Source organism: Typopeltis vanoorti, chromosome 15 (genome assembly GCF_054136105.1).
Source record: "Typopeltis vanoorti isolate ZY-2024b chromosome 15, IOZ_Tvanoo_1.0, whole genome shotgun sequence".
Lineage (NCBI taxonomy): Eukaryota > Metazoa > Arthropoda > Arachnida > Uropygi > Thelyphonidae > Typopeltis > Typopeltis vanoorti.
In genome coordinates, this window is record NC_143563.1 from 88,860,877 (window position 1) to 88,887,009 (window position 26,133).

General features: G+C 34.0%; 1 protein-coding gene across 1 annotated transcript in view; it reads right to left on the minus strand.

Annotated features, from left to right (window-relative positions):
* Window positions 1-470: 470 nt before the first annotated feature.
* The window catches only part of LOC150098961 (uncharacterized), a 93,117-nt gene continuing 67,454 nt past the window's right edge, over window positions 471-26,133 (minus strand). The window contains exons 2-5 of the mRNA XM_090405355.1: window positions 21,321-21,462; window positions 14,616-14,692; window positions 9,870-10,100; window positions 471-1,483 (exon numbers count right to left, since the gene is read on the minus strand). Coding sequence (XP_090261481.1) covers window positions 1,462-1,483; window positions 9,870-10,100; window positions 14,616-14,692; window positions 21,321-21,462 — 472 coding nt within the window. The 3' untranslated portion in view covers window positions 471-1,461. The remainder of the gene's footprint in view (window positions 1,484-9,869; window positions 10,101-14,615; window positions 14,693-21,320; window positions 21,463-26,133) is intronic.

The window sequence follows — 26,133 nt, forward strand, 5'->3', positions numbered from 1 at the left end:
ATGATTTTAAATCTTGCTCTTAAGGGTGGAAAGAGCTATTGTACAATATTCGTAGACTGCGTAGGTCGGATTCTCCGGAAATTATATAAACTCGAGCGTTTTCATTCTGTCTCATAAATATCTGTGAATCCTTAGTCCACAGAAACTTGTAGTTTTTTTTTTCTTTTTTATTTTCCCTGCCTAGTATAGAAACATTTTAAAGTATGGGGGTCCAGTGTTCAGATATATAGACTAGAGTTGGCAGTTGCTGGTCAGTGAGAATCGATGTTGTCAGCCTTGTTTTCTTACTTGCTGCTAGAATACAGTCTTTCAGGCGTTTGCTGGTAAATCGAGGGATGATTGGTGGCGATCTCTCTTTAGTTTTTTGGTCTTCGATTAACAAATAATAATAAAAATGTATGAAAGATGAATAGTAATTTTGTTTTTCAATCAAACTTTATTATTCATACATAATATTTATAATACCTTACATGAGCACAAACTCATCATATTACATTCTTTCTTCACTACAGGGATTAAGTGTACAATTTGAATGTATTCATTTTTTTATACATATACATTTCACAGAGAGATTATTATCATCATTCAAGCTATTTGGTTAACACATTGCAGTCTGTTCGAAGGGTTCAGTGTTCAGTGCTAAGTGAATAATAACAATATTAATTACAAACTATGATAAGGATGATTATGAGGATTAGTTGATTAAGCCGTGCTGAGACTGGCTAATCCCACTGACCTCGAAACCAGAGTTAGCTTTCATGAAGAGAGTCGGATTAGCATACACTATTTAGGTTTGTTTGGCACTTTTAATGGATGGAATGTAGGCGGTGGATGCTGCAGTTTTGCAGTTTGTGAAGTGTATATACTGTAGGTGTTAATGCTATATTAAATGTGTTGGTATATCTTCCACAGTTCATATTTTAATGCTCCGTAATTGTCTATGTGTTTAATTTTTGTGATAGGTTGTTGAATAGCATGGGTATAGGATATGATCTCACTGCGGAACTGTATGAGTAGTAGTAGTAGTAGTAATAGTAATAATAATAATAATAATAATAATAATAATAATGAAGTTTATTATTATCATCACCACTCATATAAGAGGATATATACATATAAATTATTATTATTATTATTATTATTACATTTTCTAATCAGTACAGAATCCTAATTATATTCAGTTTTTTAGATAAATATACTACTAATAATTATAAGCACAATAATATTAGCAGTAGTACAGTTAATATTCATTTTATCCACATCTGTTAGGTGGCATTAAAATATATAATTAGACTGATAATACTTTTTAATAGATACACTTATACATAACATTCTTAATTATAATCATCATCATCATACGTATCAAGGATTTAGGCCTAGTATGGCCTGTTCCGGCCTTAGAGTCATCGTTGAATCGTTTAAGAGGACGTCCTGGTTTCCTTTTTCCTAATGGCTTGTACTTTAAGGCTTGTTTTGGTTAAGGCTTAATTATGATAAAGAATGTTTTATATGTATGATGGGTAATTTTTTCATTAAAAAAACTTTTTTTGTGATATATGGCTGACTTAATGGTATGAGGCATTATATCATATAGGAGATTGTTTAAATAAGTCTGGGACATAGACTTGCAATTGCTTTGCAATATGTATTACTTATTAAGTATGCTATATGCTGAGGTCTGATTTCATATAGGATAATTATTGTTGTTGTTGTGGGATATTTTCTAGAAAAGTAGTGTATGATGATGATGATAGAGTAGTTTCGAAGGTTCTATATAGTCAGAAATCGATAGTAGCATATATTGATTGTTGGAAAATAGGATTGTTCTTTTGAAATTCCAGAGCTATTGTCACTGAGTGCAGAACCATAGCAAGATAAATAACATCTCAATCTGTACTCACCTGTTATGAATTTGCAAATGAGTGTCATAAAATTTAAAGGTAATATATCTTGCAGATAGTTCATCTTAAAGGGTAATATGGGTGTGTTTGTGTGTTTACAGCGCACATTATCGTCAAAGTGCAAACTTAAATATTTAAGGTTTGTTACTTCCTTGATTACGGGACAAGGGCATGGTTTTGTTTACTAGACAATATGAGGTATGCCATTTCAATGATATGTGTGAGAGATCTGTTAAATCAGTAAGATTTATTGCTCTTAATATGATAGGTTACGTATAAGCTAGCCATTAATTAGGTAAAAGTGGATTTATACATTATATAAGGCTAATTGATAGGTATTTATCCATGGATATGAGTAGTGTATCGCCTACGTACTGATGGACGTTACTGTGTAACCTTGGCTGGTTAGATCGCTTACAAAAAATGAGGAATAAGCATGGTGATAACATATTCCCTTGCGGGATGCTACAGTCAATCTCAGTTTTGTTTCTCTAATTTTTATTTGTTTTTACAATACTGGCTTTGTTTTTCAGAAAGCAATTGAAATCATCTGTGAGATTTTACTTCTTTGACAGTTGCTTTAATTTTTTTTTATTTATATAAAGAATTGTATTGTTGTCAAAAACTTTAGAAAATTTAATAGCTAATTCTAAGACAAAATGGTTTTATCAATCCAAAGCTGAATTAACATAGATATCATCCAGTAAGATTATAATTATTTTATTTTTACGAAATCCGTATTGGGTTTGGGATATTAAATTCTTTCCGTGATTTTTTTCTATTATTGACAGTACAGATATTGGACTACAATTATTCATTTGATAGGCTTTTTCTTTGTTTTTATGTGATGTAATTATCACTTTAGTTTTTAAGTTTAGTAGTATTTTGCATTTCTGGAAAATTAAGTTTAGCAATTTGAGTGTGATTGACAAAATAAGAAATGGTGCCTATTTAATATCCCTTTTTCATATATGATGATATGTACTGAGAATGGTTTTAAAATTAATTTTCGAAATCGCTATATATAAATCTTTTCTGTTATTTGAGGGAACCAAAGAATCTTGTATTGCGTTTCGATAATGTTAGTGGTTGGCTTTTCAAGATTAGGTAACTTCGCTTTAAATTTATAACTTGTTTCTTGAGGGTGTCATTAAATCGGTACCTCAGACCTGGATGAAATTCTGGATAAATGGTAAATATTATCAATGCAGTGTGTGTGTGTGTGTGTGTGTGTGTGTGTGTGTGTGTCTGGAGAGGGAAGGGATACGGTGTTTTATCGAGTATTTCGTGTATTATTATCCAGGTGTCTTTAACTTATCCTTCGTTTTATTTTTTTAAATTGTTTTAATAGTTGTGTTTATTTTAATTATTCGCATATTCTTTAGTTAAACTTTGGTTAGTTGTGTTTTTTTGTTCTTGTTGTTGTTGATACTATATCATTTAAGCTCTAATTTTTGTTTTCGAATATATATCTTGTATGTACACCATCGATGTGATACGATGACATAATGTTTTTCTAATTTCTTATCCACTCATTTATGATTTTGTTAAAATTTGGTTGATGTTGATGTGAAATTGGAAATTTTATTAATTAATTAATTTATTATTATTATTTATTTCAGTTCCGGGATATGTAAGGATGTGAAGTAGTAGTTTGCTAATTTTGCTTAAATATTTGTTGTATTTGTGATGCGAACATGTCTTCTATAGAGCTTTATGATACTTTTATTTATTATTTTCTCTTTAGTATAAAAAGTTGCTGTTAAAAGTCAAGTTGGACAATATACATAAATAAGCTGCAGCTATATTTTATTCAGTGTTTACGGTGTTAATGTTAGTACGAGTTAGGATGTTAATGTTAGCCTCGTATCTCCTGTTATAAAGGTTGATATTTAGTTTTATCAACCATGTTTCTAATGAATTTTCATTTTAGTTGATTTATAGTGTATTTTTTATTTCACAGAGACAATAATTCCCCCACATTTATCTTTTTTATCACGATTATACGAGTACATTCGAGGGCCTCCTTATTTCAGTTGGTTTCGGCGAAGTCCTTTAGTTGGCAAGATCTTGGGTCAAATCCCGCGGGACTTTTCAATTACAGGTGATTTATCCGGCTTGTTACGGAGATGGAAAACTTGGATTTTTCATCCCATAACCAGACAAATCCACCTGGAGAACACACGCGATTTACACACAGAAATATATTGAGGCATAAGCCTAACAATGTTATCCTAAAATTATGTATACGAATGAGAGTTTGAGTAGATCGTGGGAAGGCTTATAAGTATCTCGGATTGCCATTATTAACTATACCTTGTGAAGATGCTTATATTGTACAGCGGAAGCTCGTTATGTTTGAAGTAACAGCGAATTTTTGTTTTACTGAGTATATATTAACATGTGGTACAGTGCACCTATTTAAATACGTGAATTATTTTTTCCAACCTTTTGATGAATTAAATACAATATAGTTTACCTGGTCTTCTGAGAGAAATTAGTCTTTCATTATATCAGATTAAATGATATTGTATTAACGAGCAAGACATTTTTTACGATTTTTTTCAGATAGTTTTCACTGATGATTGACGATACACGTGATATGTTGTTTTCTTCGTAAATCTTTTTGAATTTTTTAACCAGAGGTATAAGGTATTTTTAGTTCTTGCTTTGTTTTTCTTTTCTAGGACGGTGTTATAGGTTTTTGTAGTAAAGCGTCAAGTTTTCTTTCCCAGAACTAATTATTTTGATGTTGTTGGTCGAGTTTTTTTGACTAGCTTTGATTAATCTCCTTTTTTTGTTGCGAAGTAAAATGAACTATGATATGCACTGGGTGATCTTTTATTCGTTTGCGATTCGTTGAATTTTATTTCTTCTCTAGTAATTTTGATGTTCACAAATTTCGTTAAAATTTCAGCTCCATCGGTTAAGTTTCATGCGTCATCTTCTGGATTTCTTCCATTTGTAAAGTTTGGTTATAAGCTGCTTGATGTGATTTTGAACTTTTGAATTTAATTAGGCCGGTTAAGCTCTGCGATCATTGTTCTCTCTCTCTTTCTTTCCCTCTCTCTAGTTGAGTTTGCGTTTCAGTAAGTGAATTTATATTTTCTTTCATTGCAGATTTTAGCATTTCGTGCACGCTTTCCTCATTGAATTTCAGAACCTCTTCACACATCACTAATTCTTCTTTTATTTTTTATCTTTGCATATGAAGAACTTAATTTAGTAATGCAGTTTCTTGAACTGGTAACTGCCTTGGTTCTGAAAGTTTATTGAATGATTTTTGGACACTACTTTGTGACTTAATGTACTTTGAATGTTTCCCTCCAGAGCAGTCATAGTGCAAACTGCCGTTGTAGCTATACATTTTATAAAAATCGTCATAATGGGTAGTTCTTTTCTCAGCGGTTGTATAATCTTCTTCCTTTTTGTGAGGAATGCTTGCGTTTTAAGTGTAATAGTTGTTCTACGGGGTGAAACAAACAGGAGTAAAGAAAAAGAAAATATCTTCAAGGTTAGTTGTTTTTTAATCCTTGAGCACTGCTAAGCAGGTGCACAGCAGGGAGCGAACTTTGGGTCGAAGGTCACGTAGACGGTCACTTCGAAGGTCACATTGAAAGCGTTGTCGGAGGCATTAATACAAAGAAATCTCGTACCAAGCAAGGACTTTGGTAAAATCACTGATTTTCACCTTGCTTTCAAATTTTTATAGAAATTTTATACACATATTTATAGCAATAACAACAACAGCAGTAATGTGATTCACTGGACTGCTCCTTCGTTCATAAAAACATCAAACAATAACAATCGGTAGTTATTGCAATTCCTACATTCCTTCCTTCCTTTTCCTTACAAATAGGTAAGGAATTCGAGATTAACATCTCCGAATCCTCTGGAATTACTTCTTAACATATCCCATGATATATCAAATTAGCTCTACACTTAATGCTTTCCTTATGTGCTCTGATATATTGTCTGGTCCATAATGTTTTCCATTTATTTTACTTTTTTTGAGACATTTTGCATTTCCATTCTGGCTGTTTCCATTGTATTCCTTCATTTGGTTGTACGTCTTTTGTTACGAATATTAATCTTTGATCTCTTTGCTCAGAAGTTTTTAATGTTTTTCTTCCATCTTTTTAACGCTGTGTCACCTTGATTTTTTCCCCCTCTGTCTCGTATGGATATCCTTCGTATCTTGCTTTTGCCATTTTGAATTTTTTATTTTCTTCCTCATTAGTTTCTTCATATTTCTTGTTTTTGATATCGTTCCACAGCTATTGCCACTGCCTTTTATGTCTCATTGTCTGTTTTCTGTATTTTCCTGTCCAGTTCGTTGGGATTTTATCCAAGCTCTTGTACCTTCATTCATTTGCTTTACTTTCTGTTGTATTTCATTGTTTCGAATCTCTCTCTCTCTCTCTTTCTCCTCCCCCTATCAATTTCACTGTGCTTGCATTTTCTTTCATCATTCTTCACCGTTTTCTTTGGTTCTAATTTTTCTAATTCGTTGGCTTCGGATTTCTTGAGGTAATTGACGTTTTTGAAGTAATCGAAAGGTCGGCCCATATTCGATATATTTCAATCTGCAAAGCAGATCTTATATGGGGATTGACAGATTTATCCAACTCGCAAAATAGGCTTCATAGGCTTAATTGTCTCATTCATAATCTAAAACCAACGCAGCCTTCAGTCTCTATCATTTGATGTTTTCTTTCACCTCAAGCTCTCTTCATTCTCTCACTGTCCTCTTTCGTCTTTTGTTTCCATTTTGTAACAGGCATTCCTCGTTTTGTATAACCTGTTCTACTTGGATTACTTTTCGCTTTTTACTTTCTTTCCATTGGTTTCTCCTCTACATACAAAACCTATCAGTGACATTCGTCCTTCCACTTTCATGAGTGATGTGTTTCTTCCGCTTGCCGAATAATATATGCTTAGCAGTGCCACACTAATCGTCATGGTAAAATTTATACTGTTCACCTCTTATGATTACAGAGAGGCCACACGGAGTTATAGTTATCTATGAACTATAACTCAATTTCTTTGATCTATAGATCTCATTCCATTTCACTCAGGCACCTTTATCTGCCTCGTCCGTTGACTTCTACTCATTACCTTTTATCATTATCATTTATGCTTAGTGGTGCATAAGCAAAGAATATACCCACCATTGTTTCTTTTATTTCAAGAAGTATACTCTTGAGTCACTCACTTTTCTTCACATCTGGCATAATGCCTTTGATGGTATGATCTCTACTCCTTCTTTCCTCCTTCCTTGGACTTTGATATCTCTATATCAAAGTTAGCAACGAACACCAAGCTCCGGGCCCTCGTTCCTTTTCCATCTCGTTTTTTGAATACAGAAGATTGAGTCTTTCTTCTTTTAACCCATTCAACTACATTTCTCTTCCTCTTACAATCATGCTTTCGCAATTCGGTGTTGCAGATTTAAATCTTCTACGTCTTCTAAGTGCTCTTAAATGCCTTCAGACTTGCTTCTTGGACTTTCCTACCCATTGGTGAGGTATTCCTAGTACATTTATTGCAGAGGTGGGGTAATGCATCTGAACGGCTGTAGCAAATGTTTTTGGATCGGATACCCTTGTAGTCTCCAACTCTCCTACTTAATCATGTCTTAGAACTAGCTGGAGATGAGCTAGTTTGTCCATCCCAATGGCATAGTTATAGTGCTAATATGCATCCAGAGTCACTTTTTGAAAATAGCCTATACCACACGAAGACAGAGTTGATAATTGAATATAATGTGTAATATACACTGCTTGGAAAGAAGTCAACGGACATCCCTGTGGTCAAGTTCATCGTGCCATGTAACGAGTCACGCTTTTTTATAAATTGAAGAAATCTGATGCTCCCAAGTGTCCGAGCAAAATGGCTGCAAAAAGAGAAATCATGGAGTTTGAAAGAGGCGTTGTCACAGGATGGCATGTTGCAAGCCTATCTGTTCTGCAAATTGTTGAGAAATTGGATATCCAAATTTCAGTAATCCATACTGACATGGAAGTCAGGCAGCCAACTGCAAGTGCTACCAGCAGTGCCCGACCCACCACACTCACCGAACGTGACCGTGGGGTGCTACGAGGGATAATATGTAAAACCGCCATTCATCGGCCTACAATTTGAATGCGGAGTTTCGGGCATCAACTGGAACACGAATCTGCACAAAAACATTCAGAACCGAGGTTCACAACATAAGTTTCCATGGTAGGACTGTAGTATGCAAGCCCCATATTACGCGAACCAACATGCAGTGTCGTCTTCAGTGGTGCAAAGAGCCTCTTACCAGGTTGCGTAACCCCAGGCCCAACTATGAAATTCGGACGTGGCGGTATGATGGTATGGTCCTGCTTTTCCTGGTTTGATATCGGACTCTGTTTGTGGTGCCATTACACAAACATTGAACTTCGACTGGTATCTGAACATTCTGGACAATATGATGCTTCCTTTCTTCCGTTTTTTTTTTTTTTCTATAGAATTGACCATTGTCTCTTTCAACAAAACAATACACTGTGTCATAAGGTTGCTATTGTAGCTGCGTGATTTTTAGACATGAACTTCATCACATTAACTGGCCTCCACAGAACCCTGATCTCTATGGAACATTTGTGGGATGAAGTGAAGAGTCAATGACGTCAAGGGACGTCCGTTCTATAACAGTCGCGGACCTTATTACATGCTTATAGGAAGAATGTTTCAAAATTTCCATTGATTGCTATCGTACGCCTGTGTAAAGTATGCTCCGTAGAATTGCGGTAGTCATCGCAGCGAAAGGTCATCGCATCGCCGTGGCTGTTTGTTTCTCACACTATGGTTTTCGTTGACTTCTTTCCAAGCAATGTATTGTCTCTCGTAGTCAGCTATCAGCTATGATACGTACTGTAATACATAACCTCTCCTATCATTTTGTTATTCATATTTAGTATATCAATAGAGTTCGTACGTACACAATTTCTAGTATTTATTTATTTATTAGTTTTTTTTATTTTTTTATTTTTTTGCTGTATTACAGTTTGCTATATTACACGTCATTGTCAAAAAGCGATACATTTCGTAGTTATGATATCCAAGTGTCTGACGGATAGATGGAAAATATTCTTGTATTCTGGAAAAAGATAGTCTTTCATAAAGGTAATCTTTATTCACTATCTCCGAAATTTTGCTGCATATCCATTTTGATACAGAGTTGGAACTCATGCATACGGTTTAACATTTACAGTTGTTAAACCTTAACTTTTTTCTTTTTTTGTTAACTAAATGCGGGCACATACCATATATATGATTCCGTAACATTCAGTTTTCGCCGTATCACTTAGGAAGTGTCCATTAAGATGTGTAATGAGTTCAATATTAATCGATAGGTGACACGTTCGTCCGCCTTCCGGATGTTTGTCCTGACAGTTTTCATGGGAACTAGCGCCCTGCTTCTTAAATACGTCTTTGACCCTTAGATTAGCAGTCCATTTCTTTATTTTCAGTTCTTCGATAGTCTCCGAATATTATATTACTGACCTTTTGGCTGTCGGGGACACCCTGAAACAAAAGGGGTTACATACTTTTCAAAGTGAAGATTGTCAAGGCCAGCGAACAGCCTTGACAATCAGCTTCTCATTTTACTCTTTCTCTGCGAGTTTCACTGAACTCCAACGAAGGACATTAAAAGAGAAACACTAATGCTATCTGTTTACTGTTTGCGATTTCCATATAATCGCAATACTGTCCGTAGCCATCGAATTTCATTAATACTCTTCATGGTGTTACCTAACATCATCCAGCATGAAGAGTATATCTGGTGTATCGTTGCATCTTAATAGCTATAATTTTTATCGGTAATTTAATTCTAATAGCGCTTATCACTTATTGTAATTTCTCATAATGTAGTCTTTGTGGAAAATCTCTTAGGTTCTTTTAAACTACACTTCCTAATTAAAAAAAAACAAAAAAACTCACGCTTCTGATTGATTTTCTTTGTAGTTTGTTAATTCTCTTCGTTGATCCATTAATATCAATTTCGATCCACTGTTGCCTGTTGATAAGGGACCATTGACTAAATGTCCTGTACCTGTCATTAGGGATGAAACATTTTCTTGATTTCGGATGGAGAGTGAAGAATCTTGCAACGTCGAGACAACAGGCAGAGTTGCTGTACAGTTGTACATCATGTTACTTGTTGAAAAAAGGCTAGAAAGAATAAATTAATAAATTCTGTTAAAATTAAATCGATGACGAAGGGTACTACTAATCTAAATATCTCTATATATACAGGGCTCGACAAAGGATCGAAAATCCTGCTCGTCATGAAAAAATTGTATTCGCCTAAGTTTTCCGACATTTTGTTTAATGACAAGTTCCAATAATGAGCTTCATAAAGTGATTAGTGGTGATGCATCGAGACACTTCCTTTGCGTGAGACCCATTCCAAGAAGGAATTGTTCTCTCGCACAAACTCAATAAATAATAAGAAGAGGAACACTAAAACCAGCATTGATATTTGGAAAATATAATTTGTAACATTAATTTTGTTGCTGGAATGACAACAAAATTATTATGCTTTTAATATGATTAAAATATGATTTTGTTTTGAAAGTTATTTGTAATTATGAAGGTATGAAGCTACTCGTTAGCAAGCAAAATAGACTTATCACGGTTGAATTTGTCGAGTCATATATACGATATGTAGCACTCTATTAGATTTAATTTTTTTGCCTATCTGTTCCTCCGTACATCCGCAATTGTCATTGCCAGTCTGGTTTGCCGAGTGGTTAACGTATCCGCTCTCTAATCAGCTGGTTGCTGGTTCGAATCTTGCCATGGGCATGGATATTTTGGATTGCATTTGGGTGAAAGATGAAGTCTATTGCCGGTGTGAGACCATCTCCCAGCTTGCTGAAAACAGGATTTGGCTTGAAAAAAATCACTGTTTGGCCTCTAGAATATAGTTTCTGGATTAGGTAATTGAAATTATAAAAAAATAATAAAAAACAGAAAAACTCTTAGTGCAAGCAAAAAAAAAAAAATAAAAACGTCAGTACTGAACTTCGGCACCACCTTCAGTACATTCACTATGAGATTATGCCGTTCGACTGCATGTCCATTAATAGAAGAGCGCCTGTAGAGTCTACGCCATTATATTTATCTGTAGCAATGACGTTGCAAGAAAAGACGTTTATTGTTTGAGCATTATTTTTGTTCATACGGAGGTAGATCAAACAGTCCAAGCCTATGACATGTTTGCGAGCAGTTTGTTCGTCGTTTCCGTAATTGTGCCTGCCCCCAAGCAACAGTGTCATCATTGCCTTAATCGAGAGGTTCCGACGTACCGGGAGTGTTCTGTCGCAGTGCAAAGCGCATTCGGGAGACCATGAACTGTTAACACAAATGAGAATCACGGGCGTGTGCTGCAGCAAATATTTACAGTCTCCGAAACGCAGTCGATGCCGAACAGCGGTAAAACTTGAGACACTACACAGAATCCTTAAGGAGCTGGGTGCAATTTCGTCCGTCATTCAGGTGGATCAATGTAGTGCAAGAAACATTCTATTTCGTCCAAAGGTGCCTTCGTTTGGGGGTATGTTGAAGAAATGGGTATTCTACCATGTCCACCTTTGAACCTTGATGAACTAAGGGATAAAATTACACGATATGTCTAGCAGATGTCTCAGCTGTTGTTCTCCAAGATAACAGAGAACCTTCGCATGTTCTACGAAACCTGTCTTGAAAGACAAGGTAGTTAATGCTTTATTCGAACAAGATTCTACCGTAGTTAATGCTTTATTCGAACAAGATTCTACCGTAGTTAATGCTTTATTCGAACAAGATTCTACCGATAGTTTGGATGTACATATCATGTGTAAACATATATCTCTTTATTAATAAACCCGTTTATTCCATAACATATGTAGTTATTCAATACTTTTTTCAATACTTTTATATATATCGTTATTATTATTATTATTATCGACCATTCATCGATGGTGGAATGGCAAGAACTCCAGGAACCTTCAGAAACATCTCACCAAAAAGAAGATGGTCTCACTAGTAGGAAAGGTGAACCGGAGGAAGTCAACATTTACAATCTGCGAGACGGGATTACATGATTTTGATGCCAAGCTTTGCTGTACCTAGTTGCTTATACTCTATGTCGATTTTTTTAGGGACAATTACTGCTAGTTAATTGCAACAATAAGTGCGAAATGCTTTTTTTTAAAAATCTCTCTTTGTAGTGATTAAGCCAAATCTTGAATGTATCTCGAAAGCCTGTAGAAATGCATCAAATCATTATGCTCATCCAGGGATATAATCTGCTTTTAGAGTCAATACTTTTATTAGTTTCATCATTTTGTATGCGCCAACGGTGCTTGTGAAACATCTCATATTGTCTTCACTAATTAAGAAGTTTCACTTGCTCACAAAACCCATAGTCCCTAAGTTTTTGGAGGTATATTGGAAAATAACTTTCGGCAGGATTTTCTCGGTATCACACTAATAAAAAACTAACTTTACATTAAATCTGTTTATTGCTTTTCATGAACATTTAGTGGATTTTCAAACTTTTATTTGGTTACCATTATGAAAACCTGCAATATTTGAAAGTTCGTATTGGAGAGTTCTGTCTCCATATGCAAATTACCGAACAGTATGGATAGCTCTCAATACACAATAAAAGAACAGAAGCTTTAATAACATATCCATTATTTTTTAAACAATTCCGTAAACTACGTGCGACGCCTACAGTTTCATGAGTAAAACGTAGGTTGTTTACTTAGCGATTCAGACAATAACGAATATTTCATTTTATATCTGTTAAAATTCATAGCATTACTGCTAAAGAAATTTTTTGTCTCTTTTAGTATTCTTGGTTACTGTTTTTTTTTTTTTTTTTTTTTTATTCATCAATATCGATAATCTTTTTGTAGAAATTTTTCATGTAAACACAGTCTCCTTGGTCCGTACGAATACGGTATTATCTGTTGGACTAGTCTTCTCTTATATATATAAGAGATTGCATTATATGCTGAAATAAAATTTTGTAAGAAATTCTGAAAATATTATTTTTTCTATCTTAAAATGCTTGCTTTAGTACACGCATTTTTTACACGCGTAAGGGATTGGAGATTAATTAGAATAGCAATTCTGAATTGAAAACTGCTAGCAAAAACAACTTATTGTTTTAAATAAACATACTTTTTCTTCAAAAAGTAAAGATGTAAATGAAATAACTTGCTGTTTTTCTAGTTTCTTCTTTTATAAAGTAAGGTTCTAGAAGGTTCTATGACATCACTGTTTTAGGATTAACAGTTTATCACTTTGTGTAAACAGTTGATTGGGATGAGTAATAGCTCTCTCTCTCTCTTTCTCTCTCTCTTGGTCTATCTTCACACGTACTCAGTATCATCTTTAAGAGACCAGCTATTGTCATAAACATCATTTATCACTTAAAAGTCTATTAGGAAAACAGGGCACATATTTGTTTTGCTTCCTATAAATATCTAGTGTAAATATCATGTTCGCATATTACTCAACTAGCTTACCACGCCAATCTCAAACAATATAGTCGTTTTTATTATTATTATTTTTTATTCTTTTTAGAAATAATAAAATACAGGCTATTCCCGCCTGTATTTTATTCCCATTTTTTTTTCAAGTATCAACAAAATCGAAAATATGAATATTAACTGCAATACATAGATGCTAAGCATTGATAAATACGGCTTGTCAAACCACGCGTGTAGCTATACAATACAGTGCTACTGAGTCAGTTTAATAATATAGTTCTGTTCTTAGTTTAATTGATAATTTTGAAGGATTTCAAGAACCAGCAGAGATCATTAATAATACTAACCAATTGCAGCTTGAGGTATCTACGAGTACATAACTGGTGTCACAGGTCTGCTTCAACCACATAATGGTGAGCTCAGAAATGAAACTTTTGAAATAGCAAAATGTGAAGAAGGTTTAAAGCTGAAACTTTTGGTCGTTCCTTCACATTCAAGAAGCTTGACGAAGCAATTCGACGCATAATAAATGAATTTTTGTAAATTTCGGGTCGCAACAAATCTCCAGCGCACTGGATATGTTGCAAGAGATTTTAAAAAATGCTAATGCAAAACAACTCATAATTTACTTGATTTTAAAGATTATATTTTCATATTTTTCTGAAAAAAATTAAGTTTTCATATCTTTGGATAAACTGTTGTTTTGTTAACCTTGATTTAACATTAATATGGTCAAATTTCATTGTCGAGAATGTAACCCCTGTTTTTTGTCATTTCGTCTATGAGAAATAAATCTCCCCGTTACGAGCACGTGCTCAGAACGAATTAACTCGTAAAATTGAGAACTGCCTATATTTTTATTCACCATAAAGGGACTCATGTAACTGACTTTACACGCAGATTGTGTTTTATTTGTATTGTGTACAAAATTTGATCTTTGCTTAAATTTAATTCACCGCATGTCCTTTCAACCCACAAGAAATCCTTCCTAAAATTCATTATCAAGACAAGGTTAAAGCCACAGAGAATATTCAAAGTAACATAAATTAATTAATCAAGGCTAAACAATGACATTGAAATTTTCTATGTATTGATTAATTTACCAGAGCTGGTTATTAAAGTTGCTTCATTTATTTGATATTTTTAAAACTTTTTTTTTTTGATATTCATAAGAAAAAAAAGAAACTTCTATAGCTCTTACCTTTGACCAATAACTTCTTCATAAGAAGGTGGGTCCGAAGAATGTGTTAATCTTGACCTCCGGGATGATGTTTCCTCCTTTATGTAGAATGTAGAATGCAGGAAGAGACAATAAGAGGTACATAAATCTCAAAAAAAAAAAAATAAAACGCTGTTAAATAAATGCATTTAACGTCTATTATCTGTTAATACAGCAAACGTCTTTGCCGATTCAGTATGATCTTTTACATTAAAAGCATTCACAGTACTTGTAAAATATTTTAAACATCTCATTGATTATTTTAAAATCGTGTTTAGTAAATAAGTAAATAGAAAAATAATGGAAAAAGAAGACACAGAGAGAGAGAGAGAGAGAGAGAGAGTGTTTTTCTGAACTCAGCATCAATGGAGTCCAGTAATGTTTAGACGATTGTAAGTTTCCTTTGCAAAATTCACACTTTTGTGATCTTCAGAGAAAGAAAAACATGGAACCAGCGCTTCAGAAAGTTGTGAAGGTGAAGTGGGAGACAGAAGTAGTTTCATTCAGTTTCATTATGTAGTGAGGAATGTCTGGGTTAATAGGTATATTGATTTTAAAATTTTCTGATAAGCAATGTGTGCGATTTCCTTCAACACAATGTAGATTTCTGTGTGTTTACGGGACCGGTTTGTCTACTTTGAGGGACAAAAAAAAAACGAGTTTTCGGGAGACAAATCTCCAACATCCATATTAGACGAGCTAAATAACCTTTGACTAAAAAGCCCTGATAAAGGTCCTCGCATCATAGACGGGATTAGAACCGAGGTCTTTCCAAACAAAAAAGCTCCGTCGAAACTGAGTTACGTAGGCTCTTGATGAGTAATGGCCACGGAAATAGATAAAGTAGAACCTTAAAGTAAAAAAACCCTAATTTACTCGGTGCACGCCTTAATAATGGGCATGTCTAAACATATATATTAGCATTTATTCATTTGCATATACCATTATGGAGAATGGTCAGGATAAGAATAAGAAATTGAAGACGTTGAATAGCAAAACTGATTTTGGATGCAAAAGACATGACGTTAGACTGAATAGAAGATGTTTTTGTTGGTTTCAGTTATTTGTAATCTTTCGTATGCAGAAGTGGAATTGATTTTGACAAAAGCCAGTGTAAAACCAAAGCTAAGATAAGGAACAGCCCGCGTGTGTGTGTGTGTGTGTGTGTGTGTGTGTGTGTGTGTGTGTGTGTGTGTGTGTGTGTGTGTGTGTGTGTGTGTGTGTGTGTGTACGAGTTTCATTCTTTTCAGAATTGTTTCATTGAGCAATAAACTAAAATATTTGAATTATACGACTGACAACAATAAAAAGAAGAATAAAATTAGAAAGTCTGTCCTGCTTACCGTTACTGTAATGCTCAAGTGCACAGTCAACAACAAGTCTTAAAATAATACTATTTTTAGATCGTAGGTGTGCATGAAAGGTTGCGAGGTTTTTTTTTTTTTTTTTTCTTTAAAAATCATCTCAACCAGAGAGATTGTCATTGAGATCATTAAGTCTGTTAATATGGCTGGGATCAGAAGAGAGAGGCCGGGAAGTAGAATAGTCATTCAGCATTAAGGAAAAATCTTCCTCTGATATTCTTTTTTATCTTATACAGCCACAGCCTTGCGTTTACCTACTTTTGATGATGACAAGATTGTTTTTTAATTTAAAAATTTGAGAGCTTTCATTTCTGGAAACGAAAAATTAATGTTTTAACTTTGAAAAGAATTTTGACACTCTGAAAGCGAATTCTGTTAATTATTATGGAAGAACAGAATGCCTTGATCGATCGAATGAAAAAGTTCGTTAGTGGCAAGTTTATAGGAGGTACGGCATAATCATAATCCTTAGATAATACGAAAAGTTCATCTTGAATTCTTTTTTTTCGAAAGTATGGCAGATCTACCTTTGTCTCTTGTGAGGAACAGAAATCTTATATCAGGTATTTTGAACATGAACATGCCATCTCTACTAATCACAGAGTCCTGTAAAATAAGGCAAAAATCCTGGAGCAACTTCCTATGGAACGCCTTTATAAGGAAACGTGAGAAACGTTACTATATTCTCCGAACTTAAATGGATATATCTTCTTTGTGGGAGATAGTACTTTTACAATCTGCTAACCTTTCTTATTTATTATTTTTTTAAATAAGGAATTGGATGCCCGTTTGTTGACCGCTGAGACTTCAATAAAGGTCGAAACCGGTCTGGATAGTGAATCTTCCCATAATGCATAGCAATATACATATCCGTAAGGATATGTGCGTTGCATTATGGGATACTAAGGCAAGTAATATGAAGTCATTAGCCTCTATACATGAGTTGCCCAGTCCTAAAAATACTTCAGGTCCAAACTTGTTTGCTTACATTTGGATAAAGGATTAAACCAAATATATAATTTCTTGGTATCTTTAATTTATTGTATATTATGCTGTTTCATTTTTAGTTGTACTGAAGATGCATTAGATACGTAAGCGAAAATTTATAATTATTTTATTTAACTTAAGTTATCCGTTCTTTAATTTCTACTATTATACCTAATTACATTGTTCCAATTCTATGTTATGTACGGAACTGCAGCTATCAGTTTTTCTGAATCTCCTTAAAGCCCAGGTTAAAATACGAGCGGCAACTGATCACCATGCATTCACGGTGGTGTAACAGCGAACTTAGTGCTGCTGTCTACACATACTGACCACTGAATTAGAAACTTATCAGAAATCAGTGGTTTCAGTATTGGCATGCGACTGCGAATACAGATCCTATTCAATTTGCTGCTCATAATTCTCTGAGATATGGGTCGGGAACAGCCTTCATTAAATGCTTTGGTAAATTGTCGCACAAGAAAGTTCTGTTTGTCCGTAGAAGCCTTCTCAGACGACATGACAAACTATATTCCTGACAAACTATCTTCGGATCACAATTATCCCTCATCCACAAAGAATGTGGTTTATTTATCCACTGATTAAACAGCTTTTAAGAAACCAGTCAGCTCTGCTGTTTTCGAAATCGTGGTTCCAGCCAGACACGCATCCACAATAAGCCCTTTATCGAACTCCGAAAGATCCTTTGTTTTTTTTCCCCATTGTCAGAGACGTCGTGAGGAATTTTGGCGCCTATGGACAGGAAAGAAAATTGCGCCGTTCTAAAAAAGAAACTTTAAAAATCTCAATTTTTTCACCTATTTAAAATTAGCGCCTATTGCCGGGACCACATTGGCCATAGCCTCACTGCGCCTCTGCCCATTGTGATCAACACTAATGACGATTGCTGACAGCAACATTCTTAGATAGTTCCTTAGAACACGTGGTAACGCACAAGACCAAGTATTTTGCATATACGCTGCATTAGTGACGTTTATACGAGTATATATCTGCATGATGGTTTTTAATTCCTTGCCTGGTATGTGTATTATGCTTCTTTCTCCACAGAGCAGATCTCCTTTCTGTTCTATGAAGAGGCTTCCTCGATCTACCCGGAGTTCAGAACGCAGGAATATGGAAACTTCTCCACTTGTGCAGTTTATATTCTACCTAGAAATTTTCTAAGGAGTACGAGTTCTAGCTGAATTGAAAATGTCACAGATTGAATTCTTCCAATAATCAGAATAGACTAATGAAGGAAAAGACAATCAGTAAGAATAGGAAATTGAGGTCTCGTCAGTGGGAGCCAGCTTATAAAATTGCTTGGTATCTTTAACATAGTATATCCAAGTTAAAAAACTCTCTACATCTTACTCTCATCCTGAGATTTTTATTTAATAAGGTCAAAGCACCTCGTGGCAACTTGTTTAGGTAAAATCTATAAGCTCTGCATCACTTCAACCTTGGCATTTATGGGTCTGGGGGTAGTGGCTCTTGCCTTTAATGCATAACATCATATATCTTCGCAGGGGCATGTGCTTTGCATTAGGTGGAAATACTAAAGAAAGTGATCGGTACTTGCTCCACCTTTACCACGAGTTGCCTCAGACTTGAACTACGTTCAGGCGCAAACTTGACTTATTTGTCTATTTGCTTCACTTGGAAAAAAGGATTAAAAACCCAGCTTATAAAAGAGTTCTTTATCAAATTATTTCTCCTTTTATTGACTGACTGCTTCTTTGTTCAGCTAACACTTATGAAAGACAGTTTTTCACCGTATCAACGTCAACTGAGTCATAACCCGAAAGAAATAAAACCAGGATATACTAGTATAGGATTACACTGAATTTCTGAATATTAAAAAAAAATATGAAAAGAAGAAGGGGTAATAGGAAAGCTTTTGAAAAATGAAATGTTCGGGTAAATTATTATTTTTTTTATTCAAATTATTAACAGATTATAAGAGCACTGCACTCTAGAAGGCAAGTTGATGAAATAAGAAAATGATTATCAGTAACCATTATTCGTTTTGCGATAAGAGTACTTGAGAAATAGAGAAAAAAACTAGATGTAGAAGTTGTCAGATAAATAAACTGGAGATATTCTCTTTCTTTTTACTTAATCTTTTGCAAACAGAAAGATAATAAGTACTTTGGAGTGCACAAGATATTGCACTGTCATCTGAGAATATTCAATGTAGATTCTTTTACGAAATGTCTGTCAAGGTTTTCCTAAAATAAATTGAACTAGTAAACTATGCAGAGACCTCAACAATCTCTTTAGGAACTGACATCAGATCTTCATGTAAATTAACATGATCTTATTACAATTATATACGTTAATGGAACCTGTGTAGCTTAGCTGGGTTCAATGACGGCTTTTCAATTGAAGGTGAATTGCCTGAACTGAAGGTTGCTATTTTGAGCGATGAAAAAATTTCTTCCGCTTCTATGTGAGACTGGCTAACTCACCTTCGATTTAAAATCCCTGATAAAGTTTCTTTGTGTCTTACACAGGTTCGAATCTTGGTCGTTCAAACCAAAGGCAATCGTTGAAACCGTCTGAGCTGTGGAGGCGTCATTAATCTCTCTATTTATAGGTTATTTCACTTAAATGACAAGTCCAACGTCACTTCATCCAGTTTTTTTGTTTTTCTTTTTGCCTTGAGAGGACATTATACCCAACATGTCGTGAGAAATGGAATATATAGGTTAAAAAACCTCTCAACAAAATGCTTTAATTTTCAGTGGACTTGCGTCAGAAGTATAAGAATGGACAGAATATTTGACGGTAAGGATGCTCTTTTGTTCTATATTTGTGGAAAAGGGTAGATTTCTGAAAATTTTCTTTCTAGAATATCCCTTGAATGCACGCAAAGTTCATATGGACAAATCATTCTTGATATAATCAAGGCAAACAGTATAGTATTTTGATCTTATAGGGTTGGTTATTACAGCGTAGATCAGATCACCATGACAATTGTTGATTATTTAGAAATAACGCATAGGCAACCAAGTGTAAACTGTAAGAATGTTATACAGTATCTGTGAATTGCGAAGTTCTGTATCTAGTCTGATTCAGTGTTAAAAAACGGAAATTACTCACAGACTGGCTAATTCAGTCTCGCTGAATTCGCCGATCTCAGACGAAAAAAAAAAACCTTCCTTTGTCTGGATTTCAATCTATTAGTTTGCGTCTGTTTTCACAACTATTAGAACATATTATCTCTTAAAATTTCTGATTGGACTCTGATTTGATTCTAATTCGATATTGCAAATTGCTCCTCAACTGCACGAAAGGTTTAAGTGTTGTTTATTTAGTAAAGCAGTTTATGTATATGTATTCTTTATCCGTACTGTCTATTTGGCTTGAAGAAGATAAAAAAAATGAAGTTTTGTGACAAAAAAAAAATCTGCCATTTGTGTAGAACTTACTCTCTTTAGTAGTTAAAAATCGCTAGGAAAATATTTCTAGCAGAAAAGTTTGCGATAGAATTATTTGAACCAGTCTGTAAATTTTTGAACGCGTGTTATGAATTTATATTTATTATAGGAAAAACAATGAGAATATGCAAATGAAAGTTGCTTCATTATCATAATTTTTCACAATTAGATATCAAAAGACCATGAGCATATGCCTACTTATGTGTTATTAGTGATATGGATTTTCATCGTACCCTTAGAGATGAACATTTTTAAAGATTATCATCAGTGCAGCACAAAAATTATAACCACACGAATCCACACATTTTTCTCCATGAGATATGATTAGTATAACATTCTGATTAGCAGGCTAAATTGCTGAGTAAAATGTTAGTAAAGTGTAAAAATACTATTTTCAGATAAATGTACCATTGTACCTTAAGATTAAAATTAATACGATCTAATTGTCATCTTTGAAGACTGCGATAACGTTTTTTTTTCTCCTCAACATTTGTTAGCAGCATTTATGAAACGTTCAAGTCAGTCACTTGTGTGTGTGTGTGTGTGTGTGTGTGTGTGTGTGTGTGTGTGTGTGTGTGTGTGTGTGTGTGTGTGTGTGTGTGTGGTGGTGGGGTGGGGAGAAGAGTTATTGGGGTAGAAGTGTTGATTTTCCTTCATTCCTGCCAGTCGGTTTAGATTTTAAACCATGCTAGAAAGAAAAGACAAAGAAAGGAAAGTATATCCTTATCCAGTGACCCTGGATGCCGTCTTGTCGGTAATTCATGCTAAGTCATTTGATAGTAAAATCTAAAGAATGTCGAAACAATTTATTCATTTCTCACAGCGCATTTTGATTTTTAAGAAACTTACAAAATGCTAACTTATTGGATAATTCAGTAAAAATATGCATTCCTTACCATTTGCACAGCACGGTTTTCATATCCTCGTCGTGAGTGGCTGTTGGTGCTGTTATTGCGGCGACATAAAACATAAAATAATCGGAAGCAGATGACAGTTAGCCAGAAAAGTAGATTTAATGTGAGGATTATAATAATGGCACTGCATAAAAAGGAAATATAAATTTTGTGAATATTTTACCGCAACTATTACATTAAAATTGAACTGCATAAAAAATTGTTCATTCTTATGCTATATTCATAATTTTGAAGCTATCAGTGACATTCACGAATATATATATATATATATATATATATATATATATATATATATATATATATATATATATATATATATATATATATATATATATATATATATATATATATATATATATATATATACACACAGTGAATATTTAAATATTTCACAAGGAAAACAAATCCTAAAAATATTCGTTCGATCTTATACTAATTTAAGTAGAAGACAACAAACGAATAAACTCTTCTCCGTGATGTGAGATGAAAAAAGAAAAATGACCAAAGAAAGAAAGTGATGAAATAATGACAAAAATTAGCAGTGGTTTAATGTCTTGTGGAGAAACTGATTGCAGTATTCAGACAGAAAATGTTCTTGAATTAATCACTTAGTTTAGACATTGTGCCTAATCTTCTCTATCCCAGTATTCAGTATTCATCCCTATTGCGATTAGGATTCCACTCGCAAATGCAAACTAAAAATTCCATTCATAGTTCACGATCTCACCAACTTTTCCTAGTGTAGCTGGAAGATGATAACGTATGTTAAGTTTAAACTAAGCAAAAGCAATAACACAGATACTCGAGCCTTTGTTTCAAACAATGGCTCCAATTCGTCAAGGAAAACAATGAAACGAGGCTGTGCATGTATGTGTGCAGCAGGCGTTGCAACTCAGTCCAAGTTAGTTCTTTCCTTAACAAAAATAGCGAGTTTTTTTCACATCCCCTTTATGCCTACAAACTTACATTTTCAAACGTTCTCTGGAACTACTTGAAACTGGTAAACTAACACGATATCTCACAATCTTATCTGCTTCATTAATAATGAAACCAGTGAACAATCACTGTTATGCAACATTTTATTAATAGCGGCAGTTGATTTTTATAAAGGCTAATTTTTTTGGCATTTTGAGTAAAATTGACTTAGTGGCCCAATAACAGAAGGAAATTTATCCTCTATTTTGGTACATTATTATGCATTTTTTAATTTCCTAACTTTAAAATTTTTAAATCACTTTTGTCTTATATGTCAATTTCCGTTATGAGTTACCCGAAGTTACTAAGAGGAAATACCTGTAACTTCTTGTAAATAAAATTATTAATCAACGAACTTTTAGGATCAGAAATTTCGTGTACACTACAGATTGTAATATACAATTGCTCAAGAGAGGAAGAGATATCATAAACTTCTCTACTGGATCTACGAGAGCATTCGTACTGAACTATCAGAGTGGGATGTGACTCAGAGTAACATGTTAGTACGTAGCCAAAATTCGTACTTTATCAATGAACATCGTGCTGCGTTTCCTTGTGTGCCTACAATGTTGTATTAATTTGCACACAGTACGTGTGGTAATTAATTTTCTGTACTTGAAATGTATCGTGTTAGTAGAAATCTACCAAACGTTCGTGCCTTTCTGTTAAATATCACGTCAGTGTAACATGCGACTCAAAAAATAGTCTGATAAATGTAGTATTGAAAGCATGGATGGACATCCCTCTAGTGTATTCGTATGACCATTTTTTAAACTCACGTATTATAGAAAACGAGTTGTTGCTTACATCACTTCCTTTGATAAAAGAATGTAATTCTGTTACTGCCAATTCCTGAATTAAGAAATTTGGAAAAATAAAACATATTTTCCTCCCATGAAGATAAAGGAATTTGAACTTCATCCTAAATATTTAAATTTTGAAATCTTAAAAGAGTATTAAAAGAAATAGGAAAGTCAAGCAAGCGGCAAATAGCATTAAAACGGAAAATAAAAACCGAATGCAGGGAGGGATTACATCATATGAGATGTATAGAAGTGCCTCTAGCTTAGTGCTACTAGACATTTAAACAAAGCAAGGAAATAGTTGCAGAATAAACGTGAAAAAAAAAAGTTGCGTTTAAAATCAAATTGATACAACTCGGAAAAATATGCATAAAATTCTAAATACTTCTTCTTCTTCCCTTCAGGTATTAGGCCTATTGGCCTGTTACGGAGCTATCTTTAGTCCTTCTAAGCCGTACCCGTCCCGAGGATAAATTCTAAATACCAAATTACATTAAATTTCCTCAAGCCCGTTACGATTTATTATTATTATTATTATTATTACTTACAAAAATCGACTACCCATACATTATTTCGAAAAATACGCATACAATTATAAAAAAAATACTGTTGCATTGTTTAACCTTTTTACCAATAAAAATAGAATTATTGAAAAAACATCACTTAATCAGCTTGTCGCGAACTGCGACTTTTTCTTTTTTTTTCTTTTTTGGCCAAAACGATTCATTTAAAACAAAAGCTGAGATGACTCGACATATGTCGTCTAGTCGGAAAAAAAATTCTTTATCGAATTACAGTACCTTTTTTGTTTGTAAAAATCCTATGAGTAGTTTGTAGTGCATTTATGACACAGCACCCCCTTTTTTTGGATTATGCATTCTAGACGGTTTTTTTTTTTTTTTTTTTTTTGTCTATCTATGAATCACTGACTGTACAAAGTTTAATAGCAATCCTAAATATCAATTCCATTTCTGGTGAGAAATTTCAAATTTGTTTACTAAATTATGCCAACAAAATTAATACTATTGAAAGCAAAATTGAGTCCCATCGATATATTTCTGTGTTTATCCTAAATCTTAACTTGTATTAAATTCCATCCATCTATATGACCTAGTTATTAAAATATGTAAATTTGTCATTTTTGTGCCTGCAAATTTCTGATAAAAACAAAAATTGACATGGCTCAATAAAGCTATTTAAGAATTTGAAACACCTACTTTCGATACATTTCACCCATCCAGAGTCCCTGAATAAATGCATACAAACGGCCACCTGATAAAATGGTATATTTATTAGATGCTTTACTCTTTTGCAAAACACAAGTAAATTGAGGTAAGGTTAAGAAAAAGAACACTGATGAACATGGTTCTGTAGTTTATGATGGTTTCTATATGCAATTTTTCATCTATATTTAATTGTAATTGATGTTTAGTATCGTATATATATATGTGTGTGTGTGTGTGTGTGTCAAATAATATGCTTTCACGCGCAAGTGGAAAATATGCATAGTCCAATGATTTTGTGCGTGCATTGCATTAGTTGTAAATATATGTATGGATCAGTGACATATGTAAGCATTTTCTAAAATTGGAACTCATATGCTCTGAATTTTCTGAAGCGAGAATCGATCTTCCAGTTTTTAAATTAGTTTTTTTTACTACACACACACACACACACACACACACACACACACACACACACACACACACACACACACACACACACACACACACACACACACACACACACACACACACACACACACACACACACACACACACACACACACACACACACACAAAAGCAATTTATCACTGTCATTGTAAAGAATTTTTTAGGAATTAGGAGATAGAAATAAAATGTAAAAAGTTAAAGGAATTGGATCTTCCTTAAACAAAATCAAAATCCGTAGAGTCTACTCCAATGATTTTGCACGTGCATTAGTTATAAATATATGTATGGATCAGTGACATATGTAAGAATATGTAAGAAGCAAATGCGTTCTAAAATTGGAACGCATTTGCTTTGATTTTCTGAATCGAAGATCGATCTACCTTTCTTTAAATTAGTTTCTTTTCCCTATTTATCTATCAGCAGGCTATCAAACAGTAACAGAAACTCAATAAAGTATTGAAAATGATAAAAAATGATTCATCATTTTGTTGGTATAGGCAAAGAACCGCTTCTTCGACTTTATTTGTGTACGCCATCTCATATACATAATTTTATCTTCGTTTTTAATTGATATTTCGACATATATTAACATTTTTCGCTGTATTATATGCTGATGACGAATTGAAAGTAATGTATAACAATACTGTTTATAGATTTCCTCCCTTTATAGCTATTCATTAGGGTAGATGCTTTGATCGGAGGAGAGTTATGAAAAATATTGTTCTAGGTGACAGTATTTATAAAAATGTACTTATTATCAACGTCATCAGGATAAGTATATGGAATGGAAAATCCTAGAAGGAACAACCGCTACAAGTAAGTGCTGTGTTACACCCACTCAGGCACAGTCCCGGCGAAAGGCGGAGTTAGAGGTGTGTCCAATAGAGAATGAACCCGCTACTAGTCGTGTCAAATTCAGGCTGTATAAGTATTCTCTCTCTTTCTTTCTTTCTCTGCATTTCTAAGTTATCCCTGAGAGTATCTCGGCTTGGCTTTTTATTCGTAGGTATCGATCAGGTTCATGGCTTAGAAAAGGCAGGCTAAAACAACGCTGCATTAATTTTTTTCAATTTCTCAAATGCTCTCATTTTGCTTTATTTTCTGTTCCCTCTCCACCCTCTTTTCCCATTGCAGCCGAAGGTACGCACTGCGTTTTTAACATGGGTGCGTCACAGAACAGCAGATACATCTCTCCCTCTCTCTTTTCCATCTCATCTTGGAAAAAAAGAGATAAAAAATAAAATAAAGAAATGGCGCTCCTAACTTAGTTGTGTTTGTAAGTGATTCATTTTGAAATCTTCATTGCTCCCGTCTTCGCTTGGCAGGATGGGACGGTAGATCAC